At 33.8% G+C, this 20,661-nt stretch overlaps 1 protein-coding gene across 1 annotated transcript in view; it reads right to left on the reverse strand.

Moving 5' to 3' along the window:
* The window catches only part of CSMD3 (CUB and Sushi multiple domains 3), a 1,170,241-nt gene that overhangs the window by 236,511 nt on the left and 913,069 nt on the right, over positions 1-20,661 (reverse strand). The window contains exon 31 of the mRNA XM_049093360.1: positions 12,564-12,758. Coding sequence (XP_048949317.1) covers positions 12,564-12,758 — 195 coding nt within the window. The remainder of the gene's footprint in view (positions 1-12,563; positions 12,759-20,661) is intronic.

Here is a 20,661-nt window from a genome sequence, read left to right on the forward strand (position 1 = left end):
CATCCTATGATAAAGACCTGTGAATAGCTATATTCCTTGGATAGATTTGCCATGCTACCATATATAAATGCTACTATATATAAATGTTCATATATAAATGTTCATCTGTGGTACCTATGTCACACGTTTTTAAACTCATTTTCATGATTGAGGTATAATTCACATATCATAAAATTCACCCTTTTAAAGTATATAATTTTTTTTTACCATATTCACAAAGTTGTGTAACTAACCTTCTATCTAATTTTAGAATATTTTTGTCATCCCCAAAGGAATTCCTGTATTCATTACCAGTTATTGCCTATTTCCTATACTCACAAGTCCCTAGCAATCACAAACCTATGATTTTGTAGGAAACTGTATACAGGAAGACAAGTTCTTAAATGATTTTCATTGATTTATTGGTGTTTTGAATTCATTTTTATTTTTAAAAAGTATTTTATTTATTTATTTGAGATAGAGAGACAGAGCACAAGCAGGTGTAGGGGCAACAAGAGCAGGAGAAGCAGGCTCCCCACTGAGCAGGGAGCTCGACATGGGGCTGGATTCTAGGACCTTGTGATCATGACCCAAGCCAAAGGCAGACCTTAACTGACTGAGCCACCCAGGCATCCCAAATTATTGGTGGTTTTTTAAAAACTAAAATTCCTTTTCATTGCTTAGTTTCTTATTTCTAAGTAATTGACTTTAAGTGATGGCAATCTTTTATTGCTTAAAAAATTATTTTAATACAGCTAATATATTAGTACAAAATGAGGTTAGAGACAAAAAAAAATCCTCTGTGACAATTTATTACTTCTACCTGATTGCATCACAAACATTGATTTCTCAGGAACTTCTTCCCTATCTTCCAGACTCATTCAGAGGATCCAATCATATAGCATTCCATTACTTTTAGGACACTGATTGCCACTCATTTTATATTTATGTAAAGCCACTTATTTATATGGACTTTTGATTAAGGTCTGTCTTTATCTCTTAAGTCAAAAATCTATTAAGTCTAAGTTTCCACGTCTTTATTTATGCATTACTTATTTATACCTCTGGAGCCTAGCTTTTAATAACTACATGTCATAAATATTATGAAAACTAAAACATACCATGTATTACTATCTTGCTACTGACCGAATGCATGGAATGTAAAGCTCAGATTTTTCAAATTGTTTATTTAGGGTAGCACAACAAATGCTCTATAAAATCCAAAGCTTTGGAATCTACAAGATCTAGTTTTGAATTCCAGTTTCACTATTTACTGACTGAGTGGCCTTGGAAGAGAAGAAATTTTCAAATGAACTGGAACAGAAAATGTCTGATAGATTTGGTATATGGTGTGGGTCTAGACAAAATGAATTAAGAAACTTTCTGACCCCACAGAATCTTCTGGAGGTGATAAAATGATGCCTTAGGAGGATGAACTAATGTCATTAATCCTGGGAAGGAATACAAAGTTTAGAGAAAGGGCAGGAGGAAACCTCCTTGGTGTTTCTGCCAAGCTCTTCCCTTAACAGAGAGAGAGAGAGAGAGAGAGAGAGAGAGAGATGTAATTTAGTGATTCTCCCCAGGGAGAGACAGAGAGAGAGAGAGTGGGAGAGAGAGATGTCATTTAGTGATTCTCCCCAGGGTATTGTTCTCTCTAGGAGGAGTTCGTGACTCTGATTTTTCTCTCTTCATTTTCCTAAGGATGAAGGGCAGAGTATTCCATCTCAAAGGCAGAGGGACCTACTTATTCAATTCAGCTCTTTCCTCAAGGGGTGGTGGTAGGGCCTTGGGATCACTGTGCTCAGCTGTTAACAATCAGTGTGGATGTGGTCCTCTACTTCCTGGGACTCTTTATCCTTTAGAAATCTGGGGGTGGGGTGGGGAGAGGGTTGGTGGGGGGACAAGAGCCAACGCTAACAGTGAAAAGGAGGAGAAATTGGCTCATCCTCTCCCTCTCCTTTTCCTTACAACGCAGGAGTTCTTTTTTCTTGTTTCATGAATTTGGATGGGGGAAAAATGTTTATATTTTTCAATCCTTATGGATTTTTTTTTTCTGACTGAATTTTGCCATTTCATTTAATTTCGAATGTAGGCAGCAAACCACTGGGACTTTGTCACCAACAGAAATTACAGATCTTTTTTTTTTTTTTTTTTTTAAAGATTTTATTTATCTATTTGCATGCGCGCTCAAGAGAACAAGTAGCAGTGGGACAGGCAGAGGGAGGAGAAGCAGGCTCCCCGCTGAGCAGGGAGCTCAACTTGGGCTCTATCCCAGGAGCCTAAGATCATGATCTGAGCTAAAGGCAGCGGCTTAAGGGACTGAGCCACCCAGGTGTCCCCAGATGTTTTATATCACATTATAACTGTTGCAGATACCTCAAAATATTATTTGTGCTTATCACAGAGTAGTTATCAGATTTGATAGAACTTACAATTTAAGGCAATAATTAGGAAGCAGTGTATTATTACATCAAAATTTGTTTTTTCAATTATAAATTTTAAGTACTTGGATAACTGTGTTTCAATATAATCAGTGTATCTTTCATAGTCTATGTACTTTATTGTATTTTATATATTTATATTATATATTATATTTTGTACACCTAAAAAGATATTTTTAGGATGGGTTTCTTTTTTGTGTGATGATAAATCCTATCCTAATTAGATTCCTCCCAAATGACCTTTTTTTACCCTTGTAATTTTTTGTCTTCTCCTTTTCTTAAGGGGCTTGGCTCAGAGATTATTGCTTTGGCCTATGTAGATCTGGAGAATATTAGATGCATTGAAGGATCCTTTCCTTCTTACTCTTTTGTCTCTCTTCCTAACATATCAATTCTTCCCTGAATCAGAAAAGTCCTAAAACTCGGATTAAGAATGTGGGGAGAAAACCCTTATCTTGGGGGTTGGCTTAGGCTTGAAGCTATTTAGAACTTCAGTATGGTTCAGATTTACTCACTAACTCTCCCAGATAGTTCAGTCTAACTGACTGTTTTGGGGATTTGGGATTAAGAACCAAATTCCCTATTGCACAGAGATCTCTGTATTGTCTCCTTTTATGTGTATATCTTGAAGTGAATGGCTCACTGACTAAATGTAGTGTAGAATGAAATTTTCTGTTTAATAAAGGGAAGGGAAGTGGTAACCTCCTTTAGGGTGCCTCTTTTAAAACATAATAGGACTAATCTTTTGATTTTATAATACAAGACTGCTGGCCTTCTGGAAACCTACTTTAGAAGTTGACTAGGGGTTCTTACAAAGTAGAGTCATAAGGTATACAGAGACAAGATACATCAGTGTGTCTCTCAAAGAGATAAAAGAAGAGTTATTTGTTCTTTATAAATTTGTATAAGATTCGGTCTGGTCTTTGTAGCATTTTTCATAGACAGTCTGCAATGTTCATTATATTCCAAATATGCTTATTCAATAATAAATCCACTTTCTTACTTTCTAGGTTTTGTGGATTTATTTTTTTAGTAGGATATTTGTTTCTCCAGTAAAAGTAAAGATTTAACTATCCTTCGATATGTTGTCTTATTCTCTTAATACCATTCCTTAATACAATTTGAGTTTCAACATGCTTATGAATAGTTACTCTTATATACTCTATCTGTAGGGAGGGAATTTCAGAGTTGACTCAATTTCATGCATAAGTAAATTATTTTTCTGTAAAAACTGGTGACACATTAGGGAGGCCTGTTTGAAATTTGACTTAAATATAAACTATATGGTGGTAGAGAGCAGGGGTTTTTAGCACAATGAGAGGCCAAGCAACTTCTCATCTGGAGACATGGCATAGTGGCTAAGGTGCCAAAGGCAGAAAAAATAAAAATGGTTTAAATATGAGCTCCAAGTCAGTGGTCACAAGAAAATATGCTCTGAATTATAGGCATTGATTTGCAAACAAATTGCTTCTTACATAGGGGACTCTACATAGTAGCTCCAGAATTCATAGCAGCAGGGATTTATTTATAACAATGTTAATGATTCTCTAGACTAGCATGCAGGAGGCCAACTGGAGTGATAATGTAAGTAAGAGTGCCTGGAAATAGCAGGTGCTCAATCACATTAGCTTCCCTTCCCATTTCATTTTAAATACTACTACCCACCCCCTACCCCCATATGTAAAGGAAACATGCCTTGGTTTTATCTAAATACTATTTTAAGTTTTTATTTTTATTTATTTTTATTTTTTAAAAGATTTTATTTATTTATTCATGAGAGACACAAAGAGAGGTAGAGACATAGGCAGAGGAAGAAGTGGGCTCCCCCCGGGGGAAGCCTAACGCACAACTCGATCTCAGGACCTCGGGACCATGACCTGAACCAGTCAGATGCTCAACCACTGAGCAACCCAGGTGCTCCTCAAACTACTTTAAGTTTTTAAAATAGAAAATAGATTTGGGGCACCTGGCTGGCTCAGTTGGTAGAATATGTAACTCTTGATCTTGGGATCATAAGTTAAAGACCCTGAATGGGCCTTAGGGCTTACTTAAAAAAAAAAAATAGAAAATACATCATACTTCTTTGTAGAACATGGCTCTGATACATAATCTCTATACGATGTCTGTGAACAAAACTCCTGTGTAGCTAATGAAAGGCAGATATTTGATGATACTCAGAAATAATTTACCACTAGGCCTTTGTTTTATGAATCTTTCATCTACATCCTTTAATTATATCACATATTTAAATGGCATCAAATGCTAAATGGCTCAGCATATTAGATTACATAATGTCTATATGCATTTATAATGCAATGGGACTCTAGACTTGTTTCAAATCTCAAAAAAAAATTTATAAACCTCAAGGACATTTGGAATAAGAGATTAGCCCAAGGCAAGCCATATCATTTAAGCAGAAGATCTGGAATAAAAGCTGAGTTATCTACTTCTTCATGCACTAAAGCAATATGATTTAATTAAAAATAGGTCATATGAGGTTACTAATGAGAGATAACTGTAAAGTTGGAAAGCTATAATTATAAAATAAACTTTTTTATTTTTTAGTTAGTTTGTTTTGAACTTTCTCATCAGTTGATAATGCAAAAGGGTTCTCCTTTTAAGAGCTTTTATCATTCCACACAGAGTTGGAAGTTGAAAAATGAATGGTGCCAGATGAAAACTAGATGTCTAATCTTAGCACTCACGTGTATGTACTTTGGACAGACTTAGAGTTATCAGTGCCTGAGTTACTTAATCTTTTTTTCTCCCTAAAATCTAGGACTTACATTAGCATGAGAAAAACAAAGGGATTGAAAATAATGGTGCAGATGTTCCAAAGAACTAACACTGACTATATCTGTTAGGGTATTTGCATTCTTTGTAAAGTTCTGTTTCAAAGGAAATCCAAAAATGTATTTCAGATGAATATGTTCATTAATCATTGGTAGGAATTTACCTTCTCTTAATTCTCACATGTAGCTTGGAGGAAGAGTTCAGAATTAAGTGGAAAACCCAAAATATTACCACTTATTTTTGATGCCATGCATCCATTCATGAAACATTTAACCATTTGTGATATGCCATAATTGTTAAGCTCTAGAGACACAAAAAGATCAATGCAAGGTCATTTGTAGAATTAATCAACCTACCTATAGGGCAGTGAGTAATCCTGGACTCCAAAACATGACTGGTAGGCAACTATGACTTTGAGCAAGTAACTGAACCTGTCTTTGTGTCTTAGTTTCCTTATCTGTAAAGTGAGAATATCAGTAGTCCTTAATTCATGGTGTTGTAGTAAGGCATAAAATAAATGTGTACAAAACTTCAAACTGTTCTAAACACAGATAAATTATTATCTTTTATCAGTCCTCTCTATGGGCTTGTCCTGTTGTGCTGCTTGAAATTCTACTTTCCCTGGTTTGCTCTAGCTTCTACATGTTTATAAATATTCAACCCTAAGTGTGAAACACACCAGCTCCTTATGTCTTGTACCTCACCTGGTTCCTTCTTATATTTTTAAGACTCAGTTCATATGTCACTTTCATAAGGAAGACTTCCCTGATCTCTCTTTTGTAATTAGGTCAGGTGTACCTCCATGCTGTGCTCACAACACTCTGTTTTTATTTCTAGTAGTGAACCTTACCTGTCTTTATCTCATCTGATTATAAATTCTCTAAGGACAAGAACCATATTGAATTTGTAGTTAGTGCAGGACCAGGCATATAATTGGTACTTTTGAATGCCTGAAAAAAAGGAATGCGTGATACCATCTGTTCTTGAAAATAACTGATTCTTTAACAGTACAAATATCTTTATTCTTAGGGTTTTATTATTATAATTAACTATCAATTGAATGCTCACTGTATGCCGTAGCATGGAAAAGATCAAGAAAACTGCAACGATCCAGTTATAAAAGAAATAAGTCATGGGAATGTAATGTAGAGTACAATGATATAGTTAATAATACTGTCTTGCATATTTGAAAGTTGCTAAGAGAGTAGATCTTAAAATTACTTATAAGAAAAAAATTATAAACTGTATGGATGTTAACTATACTTATTGTGGTGGTCACTTCACAATATATACAAATATAAAATCATTATGTTATATACCTAAAACAAATATAATGTTATATGTCAATTATATATGTCAATTATACCTCAATTAAAAATATTGTATTAGTACTATGGCTAGTATTCTAAAATTTAATGATTTACCTTTCAAAGTTCTAAGGTTTTAAAATAACTGGGGCTCCACACACACCAGAAATATCTTTACAGAGGGTCTATTGCTTCAACTTTAGATATAGGATTCCATCCTAGAAGCTTTAGGGAGCAAGGGGAAGGTAAACTGGAATGTTTTTCTGTTAATTAGACAAGTGATCATATGCCTAAAGGAAATCTGAGAGCTTCATCAGAATGCTGGGGAAAAAGTATTCGGACAGAAAGGATATTAAGTGCAAAAGCCCCGAGGCAGAAATGTGCACGGGACTTTCAAGAAACACCTAGGCCAGTGTTGCCCAAAGAGTTTAGGAGAGAAGGAGAATAGTAAAGAGGTCAGAGTATATATAGGCAGATTAAGTAGAACTTCATATTATAAGATCTGTGGAGTTTCTTTGGATTTAGAAAGCCAATGGTGGATTTTGATATAATTTGATATATGTTTTTATATATATTTTTTTACTTTTTAAGAAGATTTTATTTACTTGTATATTTATTTAGAGAGAGTATGTGTGTGAGCAGGGAAAAGGTCAGAAGGAGAGAAAGAGAGAGAACCCCAGACTCTTGGGCTGAGTGCAGAGTCCGACACAGGGCTCAATGCCATGACCTAGAGAGCATGACCTGAGCCAAAATCAAGAATCAGATGCTCAGCCAACTGAGCCACCCTCAAGCCCCAAACAGACATATGTTTGACAGATTACTTTGTTGTGTTCCTGAGAGATTTTATCAGGAAACATGGGAAAGAGAAATCTAGCCAGGAAAGAGGCTAAGAGATAGCTGGTGCCCTAGATCAGGGCAGTGGTGTGTTTACCTAAACAACTACAATGGCATTAGATAAAACAAATCAAATAATGAATGTTAAGGGAAAAATAGAGAACCTATCACTATTTGTGTTTCATTACCTATACATAATATTGAGTCTTTTTATGGATAAGAACAATAGGACTTTCACTTTAATCCAATGTGTCCCTAGATCATTAAAGTAACACAAAGTTCCAATAGATACTTTTCTTTCTTTTTTTTTTTTTTTTAATTTATTTATGATAGTCACAGAGAGAGAGAGGCAGAGGCATAGGCAGAGGGAGAAGCAGGCTCCATGCACCGGGAGCCCGATGTGGGATTCGATCCCGGGTCTCCAGGATCGCGCCCTGGGCCAAAGGCAGGCGCCAAACCGCTGCGCCACCCAGGGATCCCCCCAATAGATACTTTTCAAAGTGTGAAAAAGAGGAAGAGAAGAAATTATTTTCCAAACACACTTTTATTTTTTGATCACAAACTGAATTGCAGGTACGGATATTCTGTTCTGCTATCATTTAATACATGTGACATTCTCATGAGATAAACTGCTGGGTTTCTCATCACTGAGCAGGACTTACCACAGGATATTATCATTTTGGATCTACTTCTGACAAATACAATTTCCCAGTGTTCAACATAAGCTCTTGAAACTATTTTCTTCAGATTTAAAATGTACAAATCTAAAACCAAGATTTAAAAAAAAAAAACTATCTTCTAAAACAGACAAACTTTGTAAATTGTTATGGCTCAGTTCAGGTTAAAAATATTTACGAAGAGCCTGCTTGTATAAATTAATGCGTTGAATGCTAAAAAGTTATATGCAGCCAAAGATTTTATGAGCTTCCAGAGTGAAATATTATAATAAAAAGCAAAATACTACATTTCAAGAGTTTACAAAGTATGGTCATGTTGCTGTTTACTTTTATGTAAAAAATAAAATAAAAAGCTTTCTGTATTTTGGCACTCAGAGATCATGGTCTAATTGCCAACTCCATATTTACACACTCTAAAGCAAAGGCTATCCGTCAGTCTAAATTTCCTGCCTATGTTCTCAGAGACAGTTGTTTTAAGAACTAAATTTTTTTTATCATTTTACTGCATGGTAAGACAAAATAAACAGTAGCAGATCCTGACAATCTAATTTTCAAAATTAATGAAATTTAAAATAGAGGCACACAAAAATAATCTGGAATACTGAAGAGAAATAGATATTACTAGAAGACTCAGCTAAGGAATAGCAGAATAGGGTGGGGGGTATAGAGCAGGTGATCATTGCTTTAAATCTTTAAATGGCAAATTATATTATATTATTTTCTTAGTTATCACATGTATACTTTACTTCGATAAAAAATGCAAAATTTAACTTAATTAAAAATTTATCCTTATGAACAACAAATCCTCTGGCTCGATTGCATATGCTTTACCCACGAATTTTGGCTTTCAACGTACTAAATTATTAAATCTGAAAGTCAGCCAATTCTGTATATTTTGGATTTCTGTATAATTACTGTGAGGGAAAACAGATACATGTGAACCTGATCAAGAAACTAAAATATATTAAGCTCTCCTTAGTATGAGACAGTAACAGCTTCAGAACCAAATGTTTGCATTATTTATTTATTTTTTATATTTTATTTATTTATATTTTTATAGTAAGCTCAAGACACAATATGGGACTTGAACTCATGACCCCAAGATTATGAGTTGCATGTTCTACCAACTAAGTCAGTCAAGAGCCCCCAGAACCAAATGTTTTAAATAAGTTATTTGATATATTTCTCCTAACAACCTTACAAATTATACAATATTATCTCATGCTTAGATACAGAAAACAAATTGTGTAAGGTCACGTAGCTGATTTTAGTTTTTTTCTTTTGTTTTTAAATCATTGATTATAGTTAAATATATTTGGTTCTAAAACATGGGCCTTAAATTGAACACCAATAAAAAAATTAATTTATTAAAAAAATAATAATAAAATAAAATAAAATAAAATAAAATAAAATAAAATAAAATAAATAAAACATGTGCCTTTTTTTCCTGTCTCCTATACTAGAAATTATCAGTTGTGGTCATATTTTTAACATGGATGTATCTTGATTTTTTGTATATCATAGATTCTTATGGAATAACTTTGTTTTCCATAATATCTTGGTATTATGGGTAAAAGTCTAGTTGTATCCAACTCAATTGATAGTGAAGATTTTCTTTCTTAAGAAATTTTAAAAATACTAAATATTTGTGTTATTTTTAGGAGTGAATGTATATCCATTTATTAAAATTAATAACTTAGATTTAATGTTAAAATGACAGAAAAATACTAGTTCCACTAAAAGATAACATGTAATGCAAAGTGCAATGCATGTTTCCAGTGCTGAGATTCTTTTTAGAACACTTTGAAAATGGGACACCTGGGTGGCTCAGCGGTTGAGCATCTGCCTTTGGCTCAGGTCATGATCCTGGAGTCCTGGGAACAAGTCCCACATCGGGCTTCCTGCATGGAGCCTGCTTCTCCCTCTGCCTATGTCTTCACCTCTCTTTCTCTCTCTGTGTCTCTCATGAATAAATAAATAAAATTTTAAAAAATCACGTGCATTAATATGCCAGTATTTACTGGCACATTTACTAGACCCTCTGTATGTATTGTGATTAATTGAATCTTCACAATAACTTATTGAGTTAAAAACAATTATCCAATTTTAGTGATCTAAAAATCAAGGTTTGGCTTGCAGATGATGTAGTAAGAGGAATTGAACCCAGGTCTACTCTTCCCTCTGCTTTGCCTGTAGATATGATTATTCAACCAACCTGAAATATACTTAATTAGGCTATAATTGATTCCATGAAATATTTTGGCTCAGAAGGACTATTTGTATATATTATGACATATTCCATGCTGAAATTAATATTTCTATGACCTATCAATATAGAAACCTATTGGAAAGAAACAGGATTACTTTAGGCAAGGCATATTCTTAGTGAATGCATACTATACTCTGGTCCTGCTGTCTCTTTCAGTAAGTCATTGAAAAGCATGTATTTAATACTTTACCCCAGTGATTAACACCTATCCTTTTGATCTATGGTTTTCTATGTCCTTTGGTTTTTCTCTGTCAGGATTTTGGTTATTTCTTGTTTGGCTCCGGGAAATTTTCCATGTTAATTTAATGAATTTTCTGGCTATATACAGATTTCTCTTTTGCATTGCTCTGAATTTTAAGACAATATCATCCCTCTTTATCTTAGGCTTTCTATAAACTTTCCTGCCATCAATTATTTTTTATTTCTCTCTGGCATAATTAAGCCCAAAGTGTATTTCTCCTTTTATTCCCTTTATCCTCTGACAGATGAAACCATCACTTCAAGAATTAACTGGCTGTTCTGTTATTAACAGAATGATCATTTAATAGATATGTACCTTTTCTTTATTTCTTATTACAACATTTTGAAGTAAAGAATTTCAATTATCCCATTTTAGAGATGAGAGACCCTAGAGAAGTTAAATGGCCTGTGTAAGTCAGATAGCATACACATATATTCTAATATGCGAAAACATTATTAGGAAATTTTACTGTGGAAAAATTACTGTGTGTAACAGACACCAAAAATCCATAATTTTAATCATCATATCAAAATTGTTGCTTTTTTTCACTGAAATTCATAGTAAGAAACATACATTATTTCATTGCAAATATACACATACACATCTACATGTATATGTACACCCACACACACACCACATGGGTATATTCATTGTATTTTACTTATCTCTTTCTATATAAAGCTGAGAATGTTCCACAAAATGATGTTAATCTTTACTGTGTTCTTTGAATTATAATATTTTTCTCTTCTTTTTATGTATTTATCTTTTATTTTATTTTATTCAACATTATTGCAATTATTAAGATGCTGGTCACGACCCAGTGAATTGATTTTATGACTCACTGGTGGTGACCCATAGCTTGGAAAATTTGCCCTAGATGATATCATCGCATGTCAATTTTGTACAATGCTTTAGGATCATTCAGCTGACTAGGGAGTCTGTGGTAACTTTCCATAGTGATATCATTGTTTCTCTCTCCTTACTGAACCTTTTTTTTTTTCCCACTGTATATCCTCATAGAGTTGTATGCAAGCATATGATTTTTAACATGCAATATAATTTTATTTAATTATAAAATCCATTTTCAAAAGCTTGAAATAAAATTTTCCATGGTCTGCAATTGATCTATATACATTGCTTTATTTTAGAATGCTCTGTTTTTCATTAAGTAATTTTTAAACCTCTGTGTTGGACTTTCTTTTTAACACTCAGATACGGATTTTGGAAAGGCCACAGGTCACTAGTTCCATGAAGTGGCAAACTGGTCCTTGTTTTGGAAAATCCTCCTGATATTTATCCAGAAATATATATTCATGAACCACCATCATCACAACCTGCTCCACTGTTAACTGAGGACTCCCACAGTGTTCACTGGATCAACTTTTCAAAATTCTGAATGGGCTATTCATTTACTGTGGCTAAACGTTTAGCAAATTCCACTCTCTATGTGAGGATGATGTCTTTGTTTCTGGTGCTCCTTAGGAACTTCCTTAATCTCAAAAACATTAAGTCTCTTCCCCTTGAATATATTTTTCCTAAAACATTTTCTAAGATCAACATTCTTTTCTTGGTTATGATCACTGTCAATTCCTGCATCAAACTGAATCTAATGCACTGGTCCATACCAACTCTAGCTGTGGTAAGTATGGCAACTTGCATATCTGATACTTTGTTTTGAAATTAACTTTGGGTCTTCCTCCATTTTACTGTGTCCTTGAGCCTTCCCCCTGCTGCTAGAGCTGCCTCAGAAGCTCTAACATGTCTGTCACTTTTAGGCAACCTTAATTTTGAGGAGAAATGTGTAGTTTGGATAAAGATTTATCACCAGTTCTTGATAATATTTAAGTCACTGCATTTCTCTATTTTGTTGAAATGTCACTTTCAGTGTGTTCATTCTTCATTTACTCAGCCAATGAGTATTTAAATGGCTTTAAATATTTCCTGATTCTATATAATAGTATAAACTCAGCAAAACAAACAAAACAAAACAAAAACAAAAAACAAAAAAACAATGTGTCTTACCGTGACAACTTGGTAAGGCTCTATTCCATCCAGGTCTTCCATCATCTCCCATGATACAAGTGAGTGTCGAATAACCTTGAAGAACATATCCAGCATCACAGTAATAGGTGACCGTTGACCCTAATTTATAATCCATTCCAAGTCTGGTACCATTCATTATATTGCCTGGGTCAAAGCAGGATTCTCGAAGTTTTGCTGAAAAATAATGTTGATATAAAACGGATTGTTTTAAGATACTATTTTCTTTGAAACCTTTAATATTTCTTCATTTCTATTTCTAAACAGATGGAAAAGTACCAGCACCCTTTCTGCTCTGCTGGAGGGCTCAAAATACAAAGTAGCCCATAAATATCTGACATTTTGCTAATTCATATTGAAAAGTAAGAGAATAAAAACTTCATCGGTTTCTTCAAGATTAGTATCTAATATATAGTCAAACATAGGGTTTTAGAGTTTATTATCAATTATTATGTATTATCATCCATGCATAAATATTTCAAATGAATTATTGTGAAAAGAAGCAGGACTTCTTTCTTAATTTAATATTGCTTTATTTAAAAGCTCTTCACCCAAATAATGTAGACTCATTCCATGTGACTGAACAGAGAAATGATACTACTGCCCATGTTGAGCTCAGTTCATTTCACCACTGGGAGGAAGGCAAAAGACACTTTTCTCTACCCTGAAATCATTTTGTGTCATCTCTCTTCTCTAGACATCCCCCTCTTTCTATCAGAGGTCTGCCCATTATAAAATAGCAGCAAAATCTTTATGACATCCAAACAATGATCATTTGGGCTGAGAGTCTAGGTTAAAGTCAGGTACTTTTAAAGCTAACACTAACAGACACGTTGAAAATTAAGTCCATTCACAACAAAGGAACTGTAAGTTTTCTGTGCATCCAGATAGTGAACTAAAGAGAGTGCCAGAACATTTTAAAAATGCGTAGAGAAACAGAAAGATCAGTTCATCCATTTTGGGGAATAAGCTCTAAAACAAATTGTTGTTAAAAGATCTGGGCAATGCCTTAATATTTCCATTTTATCATTATTATTAGAGATTCCTTAAGATATAGTACAAAAATGTAAGGGCCATCACAGGTTCAGTATAACAAATGTGATTTTCTACATCAGAATTTATTTTATGTTAATGGGAAGCCAGGAGGTGGGTGTATCTCTGAGTATGACTCATGGGATCACTGAAATTTAAGTAAACAATATCTTACTGTTTGGCTATCATAGAAATTATTTTATTGTAATATATCCAACTCTGATTAATTACCACAGTGGAAATATATTTCTTCCATGCATAAAACTTTACAAAGTTCAAAGTACTTCAAGATTCCCAGGAAATGAGGAGAAATTCATGCTTTAGAAAGAACACAGATTTCTCCCAAATCAACTAAAGAGGAAATGACAGAATCAAACGTTTAAGTGATTTCAATAAACTATCAGAGGAATGAAGTTCTGCTTTCTTTCCTTCCTTCTTTTTTTCCAATAAGTACGTAAGAGCCCACACTACCCAACAAACTCTGGAAATACAGCAGTGGATAATCAGAAAATATTCTGGCCTACATGGCATTTACAGTTTACTAATCATATTAAATAAATGCTTGTAACTGTAATGATTATGGAACAAGGAGAAGCATTCTGGAACCTTCCTGAAGAATTGACATCTAAGCTCGGCACTGAGAGAAAGGAGCAGACTAGGAAAAGAGAGATGAGTACTGTGAAGAGGACAAGTGTGCAAGTCGAATAAACCTGATACCTGAATTTCAATACAAAGCTAAATGACTTGATCTTCTCCCAAGTGCACCTACACATGTGCACACACATGAAATGTGCACCGTACATACTGCATTCAGAATTCACAACAAAATTCATTTATCAATCCAACAAACCATATATCTTCCTTAGTAGTAAAATATTCACAAGACACCATTTTCCAAAAAGAACCAGCAGTGTGAATACTAAATTTGGCTATTAAGAATGGGACTTTATATTAAAAAAAAAAAAAAAAAAAAAAAAAGGAAGAATGGGACTTTAGTGTTACAAGAGTTGGTTTGTTTATTTTTAAAAGGAAAACTGCACTTTGAGCCTTTCCTTAAGCAAGCAGGGAAACAAACATAACTTTTAGGCAGATCAGAAACCTAGCATTTATAGCTGGCCCTTGTGAAACTGAGAACAGTCTCTTAAAGGCAAAGGAAGAATTAAAATTACTGTTTAAAAGGATTCACCTCTTTGGCAAGTGTAACCACCTAATATTATCTTTGAAAAGTTTGCTTTTTCCTTCTTTAATGTTTTCCCAGTAGTTTCAGTGACATATCAGTGAATCTATAGACAAATGTCCTACTTTTTGAGGAAAGGGAAACATGCTTCTGCAACAATTTTATATTGCTAGTCTCATTTTGAGAGGATTCATTTATCTCATTACTGTGTTCACATACTATGTCAAATCCTCAGTGAGTAGCTTTCTATGAATAATATTGTCCTTGTTTATTTCCAGATCTGCCACAGCAATTATCCGGAGATTTTGAAAATACCTGGAGAATCCTTATGCAAAGGTCTAGGCAGTAGATGGAAAGGTGATTTGAGTTTTGAAAAAAATTGTGAGGCAGACAGGTTGATAGTATTCTATTTATGAATAATTAATTTTATTGCCTTCACAGTAGTGTGTCTACTGAAGATATCCTAGGCAAAAGACTCCCTTGTCTTATATCCTCCAAATAAAGCATGTAAGATGTAAGTACAAGCAATAAAGCTTATATCTTATCTATGGTTTTTTAAAAAAAATTTACAGAACATTACTATTTAGAATTTTTCCACCAGCAACTTAAGTATCCTAAATTCTTATTTTAATGAAAAAAAAAAAAAAAAAAGAATTAGAAAGCCAAAAACTGTGCCTTGGAAGAAGATTCAATTGGAAAGAGTAAAGCTGTATCATGTTCTTGTTTCCATTTTATTCCTGAAAACAGATGTTGAGATTTTATATATTATATATACATATAAAATAAGTATATCTATAACTATGAAGTTTTTGTCATATGTTGCACAAGACATAGTGATAATTATGCTTATTGAATTCATGTAATGATTGATTTACTAATAATTTTTTTTTCTGGGAGAAAAAGAACTATAAATATTTTTATTGTTAAAGGAATTTTACTTCAAAATTTATTACTACATAGAGCTATAAGCTCATGAAGAGACCATTATTATGAATAATGTCAGTCTATGCATAATGAAAAGTAGTTAAATGTTACTTTTGGTTTTGTTTTTTTTTTTTAATTTTTTTTTAAATTTTTATTTATTTATGATAGTCACAGAGAGAGAAAGAGAGAGAGGCAGAGACATAGGCAGAGAGAGAAGCAGGCTCCATGCACCGGAAGCCCGATGTGGGATTCGATCCCGAGTCTCCAGGATCGCGCCCTGGGCCAAAGGCAGGCGCCAAACCGCTGCGCCACCCAGGGATCCCTACTTTTGGTTTTGAAGGGTGACCAGAGTATATAATATCCAACTGCTTGTTATTTCCAGGATAGTGGACATCTGTGGTTGGGCATATACCAGCTAGCATGAGGTCAGCAACTAGGAACTAAACTCTCTTCAAGATGTATATGCATTATATTTCCTTCAAGTGATCATAATCATTCCCAAGAGGCCTTCCTATTGGAAGCGCAAGAGTTCACATAGGCCAGATGTCCGAGGGGACTTTTAGAGAATAAGTATAAGCCATGCATGTATCTCTTTTATTTTGGAAAGTATTTTTGCAATGGAAATTAAATGATTGCCCTCAGAATACTTCAGGGTAACATTGAAATGTAATAAGTTGCTCTGTGTAAAAATATATATCTTAATTTAAATTGGTATATTAATTTAGAAAGTAATTTATGATACTTTTAAGGTTCTTAGAGCAGGTGTCTAACTTATACTGTATATAAACAGCTAGTAATAAGTCTTCCACTATATATATTGATGTGCATAAATTCACATCCCCTGCCAGCTAAAGCACAGCTGCCAGGAGGTCTCCTTCAGTAGCACAAAGCTGTATTTATTTTCTCTCCATCAAAATCAATTTATTTTGTTAAAAGAATACAAATATTACTACTATATGAGTCACATTTGTATAAATGTTATAATTATGAATATTTAAGACATACTTATTAACATTATAATCTAAAATGGTCTTAATATTGAAATAATGTAAATGAGAGCACTGTTTAAACTCTAAATATTTATTCAACTGTAAATGTGTTAATACAGTATCTCATTGAAATTACAAGGAAGACTAAGCCTGATTTAAACTCTTCATGACACCGAGGTTCCTTCCACAGTTTGGCTATTGTGGACATTGCTGCTATAAACATTGGGGTGCAGGTGTCTCAGTCTTTCACTGCATCTGTGTCCATAGACAGATAAATGGATAAAGGAGCTGTGGTCTAAGTATACAGTGGAATATTACTCAGCCATTAGAAATGATAAATACCCACCATTTGCTTCGATGTGGGTGGAACTGGAGGGTATTATGCTGAATGAAGTAAGTCAATTGGAGAAGGACAAACATCGAATGGTTTCACTCGTAAGGGGAATATAAAAAAATTGTGAAAGGGATCATAGGGGAAAGGAGAGAAAAGGAGTGAAAATATCAGTGAGGGTGACAAAACATGAGAGACTCCTAACTCTGGGAAACGAACAAGGGGTAGTGGAAGGGGAGGTGGGCGGGGGGATGGGGTGACTGGGTGACGGGCACTGAGGGGGGCACTTGACAGGACGAGCACTGGGTGTTATACTATATGTTGGCAAATCGAACTCCAATTTAAAAATTTACAAAAAAAAAAAACAACAACAACAAAAAAAAACTCTTCATGGAGACACTGTTTTAAAATTATCCAAACATCTCCTTCAGCCCTGAATGACTACTTCTCTTCTCTAGTTTCCTATTGTCTACAACATAAAAGCATATCCGCAGATTGCTTTACATAGCATAAAGTGCTATTCTTTCCAGAACCTACGTTGGCAGGGTCGGCAGGGTTGTATTTTTGCAATGTTCAAATACAGCATTCGTTCATTGCACAACTACTGTGTATATTTGCACACAAACGAAAATAAGATTCAATGTCTATCTTCAAGGGGGAAACGGAAAGATATGTAGGAATACAAGTAATCGTAACTATACTCTGGTGTGAGCTCTAATAGAGGTAGGTGCTGCTTTTAAATAAAAAGCCTACTAAAAACATTATGTATTTAGAGTGCGTCAAGACTTAAAAGCTTTACTTTTTAGTGCCAACAGAACATGCTCAAGTGAAGGTATAGGACATATATTACAAATAATAAAGGAAAAACTTTTTACTATCCAGGGCCTTCAATGCATATCTCAGGGGTTTTTTTGGGCAGTGCATATTTCATGAAAATTCTGATGTGACTCTCTATGGCAATAATAGACATAAGAAACTTTATTAATTTAAGAAACCAGAGAATGAAAGAGGTAACAGCTTTCAAAATAAGAATAGGAAATAAAGAGGCTGATGAAAAAGATATACCCAGGCAACTTTGAAGTGGGGAACGGAACTTCCCTATGGATGAGAGTTATGAGGACTAGTCCAGAGAATTAATTAGGTTGGATTTAGGGAGTGTCAGGAACTTGAAGTTGGTATAAACATCAGAAAGAAATGTTATCCAGAGTATAAAAATAAGACTTTGTGAAATTGTGTGTAAGTGGGTATTGGTTTAATACCTGAGTATGGTGGGGACTTATTGCTGGATTCAGGGAGAAAGACTGAAGTTTATGGCATGATTATATATTTCTCTGTGTTTGTACTTTTTTTCTACTTTTATTTGCCTTTATTCTTAGTAGCCATAATAATTTTATTAATTTAATCATCTGATCCTTAGTTTTATCATCTGTAAAACAAGGGTAATAATACTTATCACCTAATTCTGTTCGTTCGGTATTTTTGTTGCATTTATAAGTCTGCTCACAGGAAGGTTAGAGATGATTCATTAAAAAGAGCTGATAGGGATGCCTGGGTGGGTCAGCGGTTGAGCGTCTGCCTTCAGCTCAGGGCATGATCCTGGAGCTCCAGGATCGAGTCGTACATGGTCCCACATTGGGCTCCCTATGAGGAGCCTGCTTCTCCTTCTGTCTGTGTCTCTGCCTCTCTCTGTGTCTCTCATGAATAAATAAATAAAATCTTAAAAAAAAAAAGAAAAAGGAGCTGATCAGTGTACCTAGAATAGAGTAGATACATAATGAATAATTTTCTCTTTTAAAAACTTGTGTTTCTGGCTTTTTTCCTATGGCAGCATAAATCTTAGATTTTTGGAAATAATGGGACATGGAGATGGATCAACCTGAGAAATAGGAATGCACCTACCGTGAGCTAAGAAAGATGGAGAATAGCTTTTATCTCAAGTGCTTAACTACATGGATTTAGGAATGGCTACCTGGAATGTTAGGTAGAGAAAAGATTGTGAAGTCAATTCTAGTTTCCACAAGACGTAATGCTGGAATCCATTAGTACTATTTGCCCTGAGAATGGTAGAATTGGTGGGATTTTCCCTGTATCTTTTCTCCTAGTGATCTCTGGAAATGTTTTACAATAGGACCTAGCTTTACTGACTTGCTTACAGTTTTCTTTCCTTTCTTTCCTCTTCTCTTCTCTCCTCTTCTTTCCTTTCCTTTGTTTTTTTTTTGTTTTTTGTTTTTTTTTTTTCCTTTAAACTAGGTCTTATTTACAAGCCTGTTAGCTTGTAGATACAAGTAGCTATTCTTAAAGAGCAAAGTTCTCTTTATAAAATGCAGAATAAAAATGTATCTCTAAGATTTCTTACATTTCATTAATGCTATTATTCTAGGTTTCTAATTATGACTTGATTTAAAATGAGAAAACACCTCTTGAATTTGCTCAAAACCAATTAAATAATTACCATCTAATTATGATATGTAGGCACTATTGTAAGAAACTAATTGTATAGCCATGTATAACAGAGTTCTTGCTCTGAAGAAGCTTGTATTTCAGTGTATTTGTAGGGAGTTAGTGGAGTAAATGGGGATGCAAATAGTAAATACACATGCAAATAAACAAGAAAGTATCAGGTAATGAAATTACAGAAAAAGGAGTAGAAAGCACAAAATAAGATCTGAAGGCATATAAATATAAATGGAGTAAATTCAATGCACCAATAAAAGAAACATACAACTCATATGTACCTGAAAATAAGTTCCCATAACATATAAAACAAAAATGGCCAAAAATTTAAGAAAAAAAATTAAAAATTAAGAATTGTAATAGATATTCCCAAGTGTCTCAATAATTGCTTGACCAAGGAGGTTTTTTAAAAAATTAGTGAGGATATAAATATTTAAGAAATTAATTAGCTTAATTTAATGGATATATATAAATACCTTCACCTATCAATTAAATGTGCTCTTTTTGCTTCGCATACAGGGAGAGTCATAAAAATTGACCATACCACAGGCCATACAGCAGTCATGACCAGGAATTGGGATCATACATATCTTGCTACAGTGCAAATAAATTAAAAATGTATGATTACTTATATATTGAAATTAATTGATATTATTTCTGAGTAGCTCTTAAGCAGAAAAAAATAATAATGCAGTGGTACTAGGACAAGTTTAGAATTATTGATAATGAAGCTCTACATTTTAAAACTTTTGCAAAGCAAGTAAAGTGGTACTTAGGAAAAATATATAGCCACAAAAGTTCATAATAAAAGAGAAAAAAAATCTGAATATTAGTAAGTATTTATTTCAACAAACTTTAAAAAAAGCAAAAGCAAATCCAGAGAAAATAGAAGGGAATAAATATTGTCAATAAAAGCAATATTAACACATGTTAAACAATGTTAATAAAAAACATACAGCGACAAAGTAAGAAAATACTGCAAATATTTTAATGTCAGTAACCTTGAAAATTTGGATGAAAATAATTCTTAGCAGATTTTCAAAAATCTCTGAATGTAGAAAACTTGGATAGATATAAACCAATTAAATTCTACTCCCTCAAATCACTAAGTTCCTATTGTTATAGGAATTTCTAGCAAATATTTAAGAAACAGAACAAACTATTATACAAACT

The sequence above is a fragment of the Canis lupus genome, chromosome 13, assembly GCF_003254725.2.
Source record: "Canis lupus dingo isolate Sandy chromosome 13, ASM325472v2, whole genome shotgun sequence".
NCBI classification, from domain to species: Eukaryota; Metazoa; Chordata; class Mammalia; order Carnivora; family Canidae; genus Canis; species Canis lupus.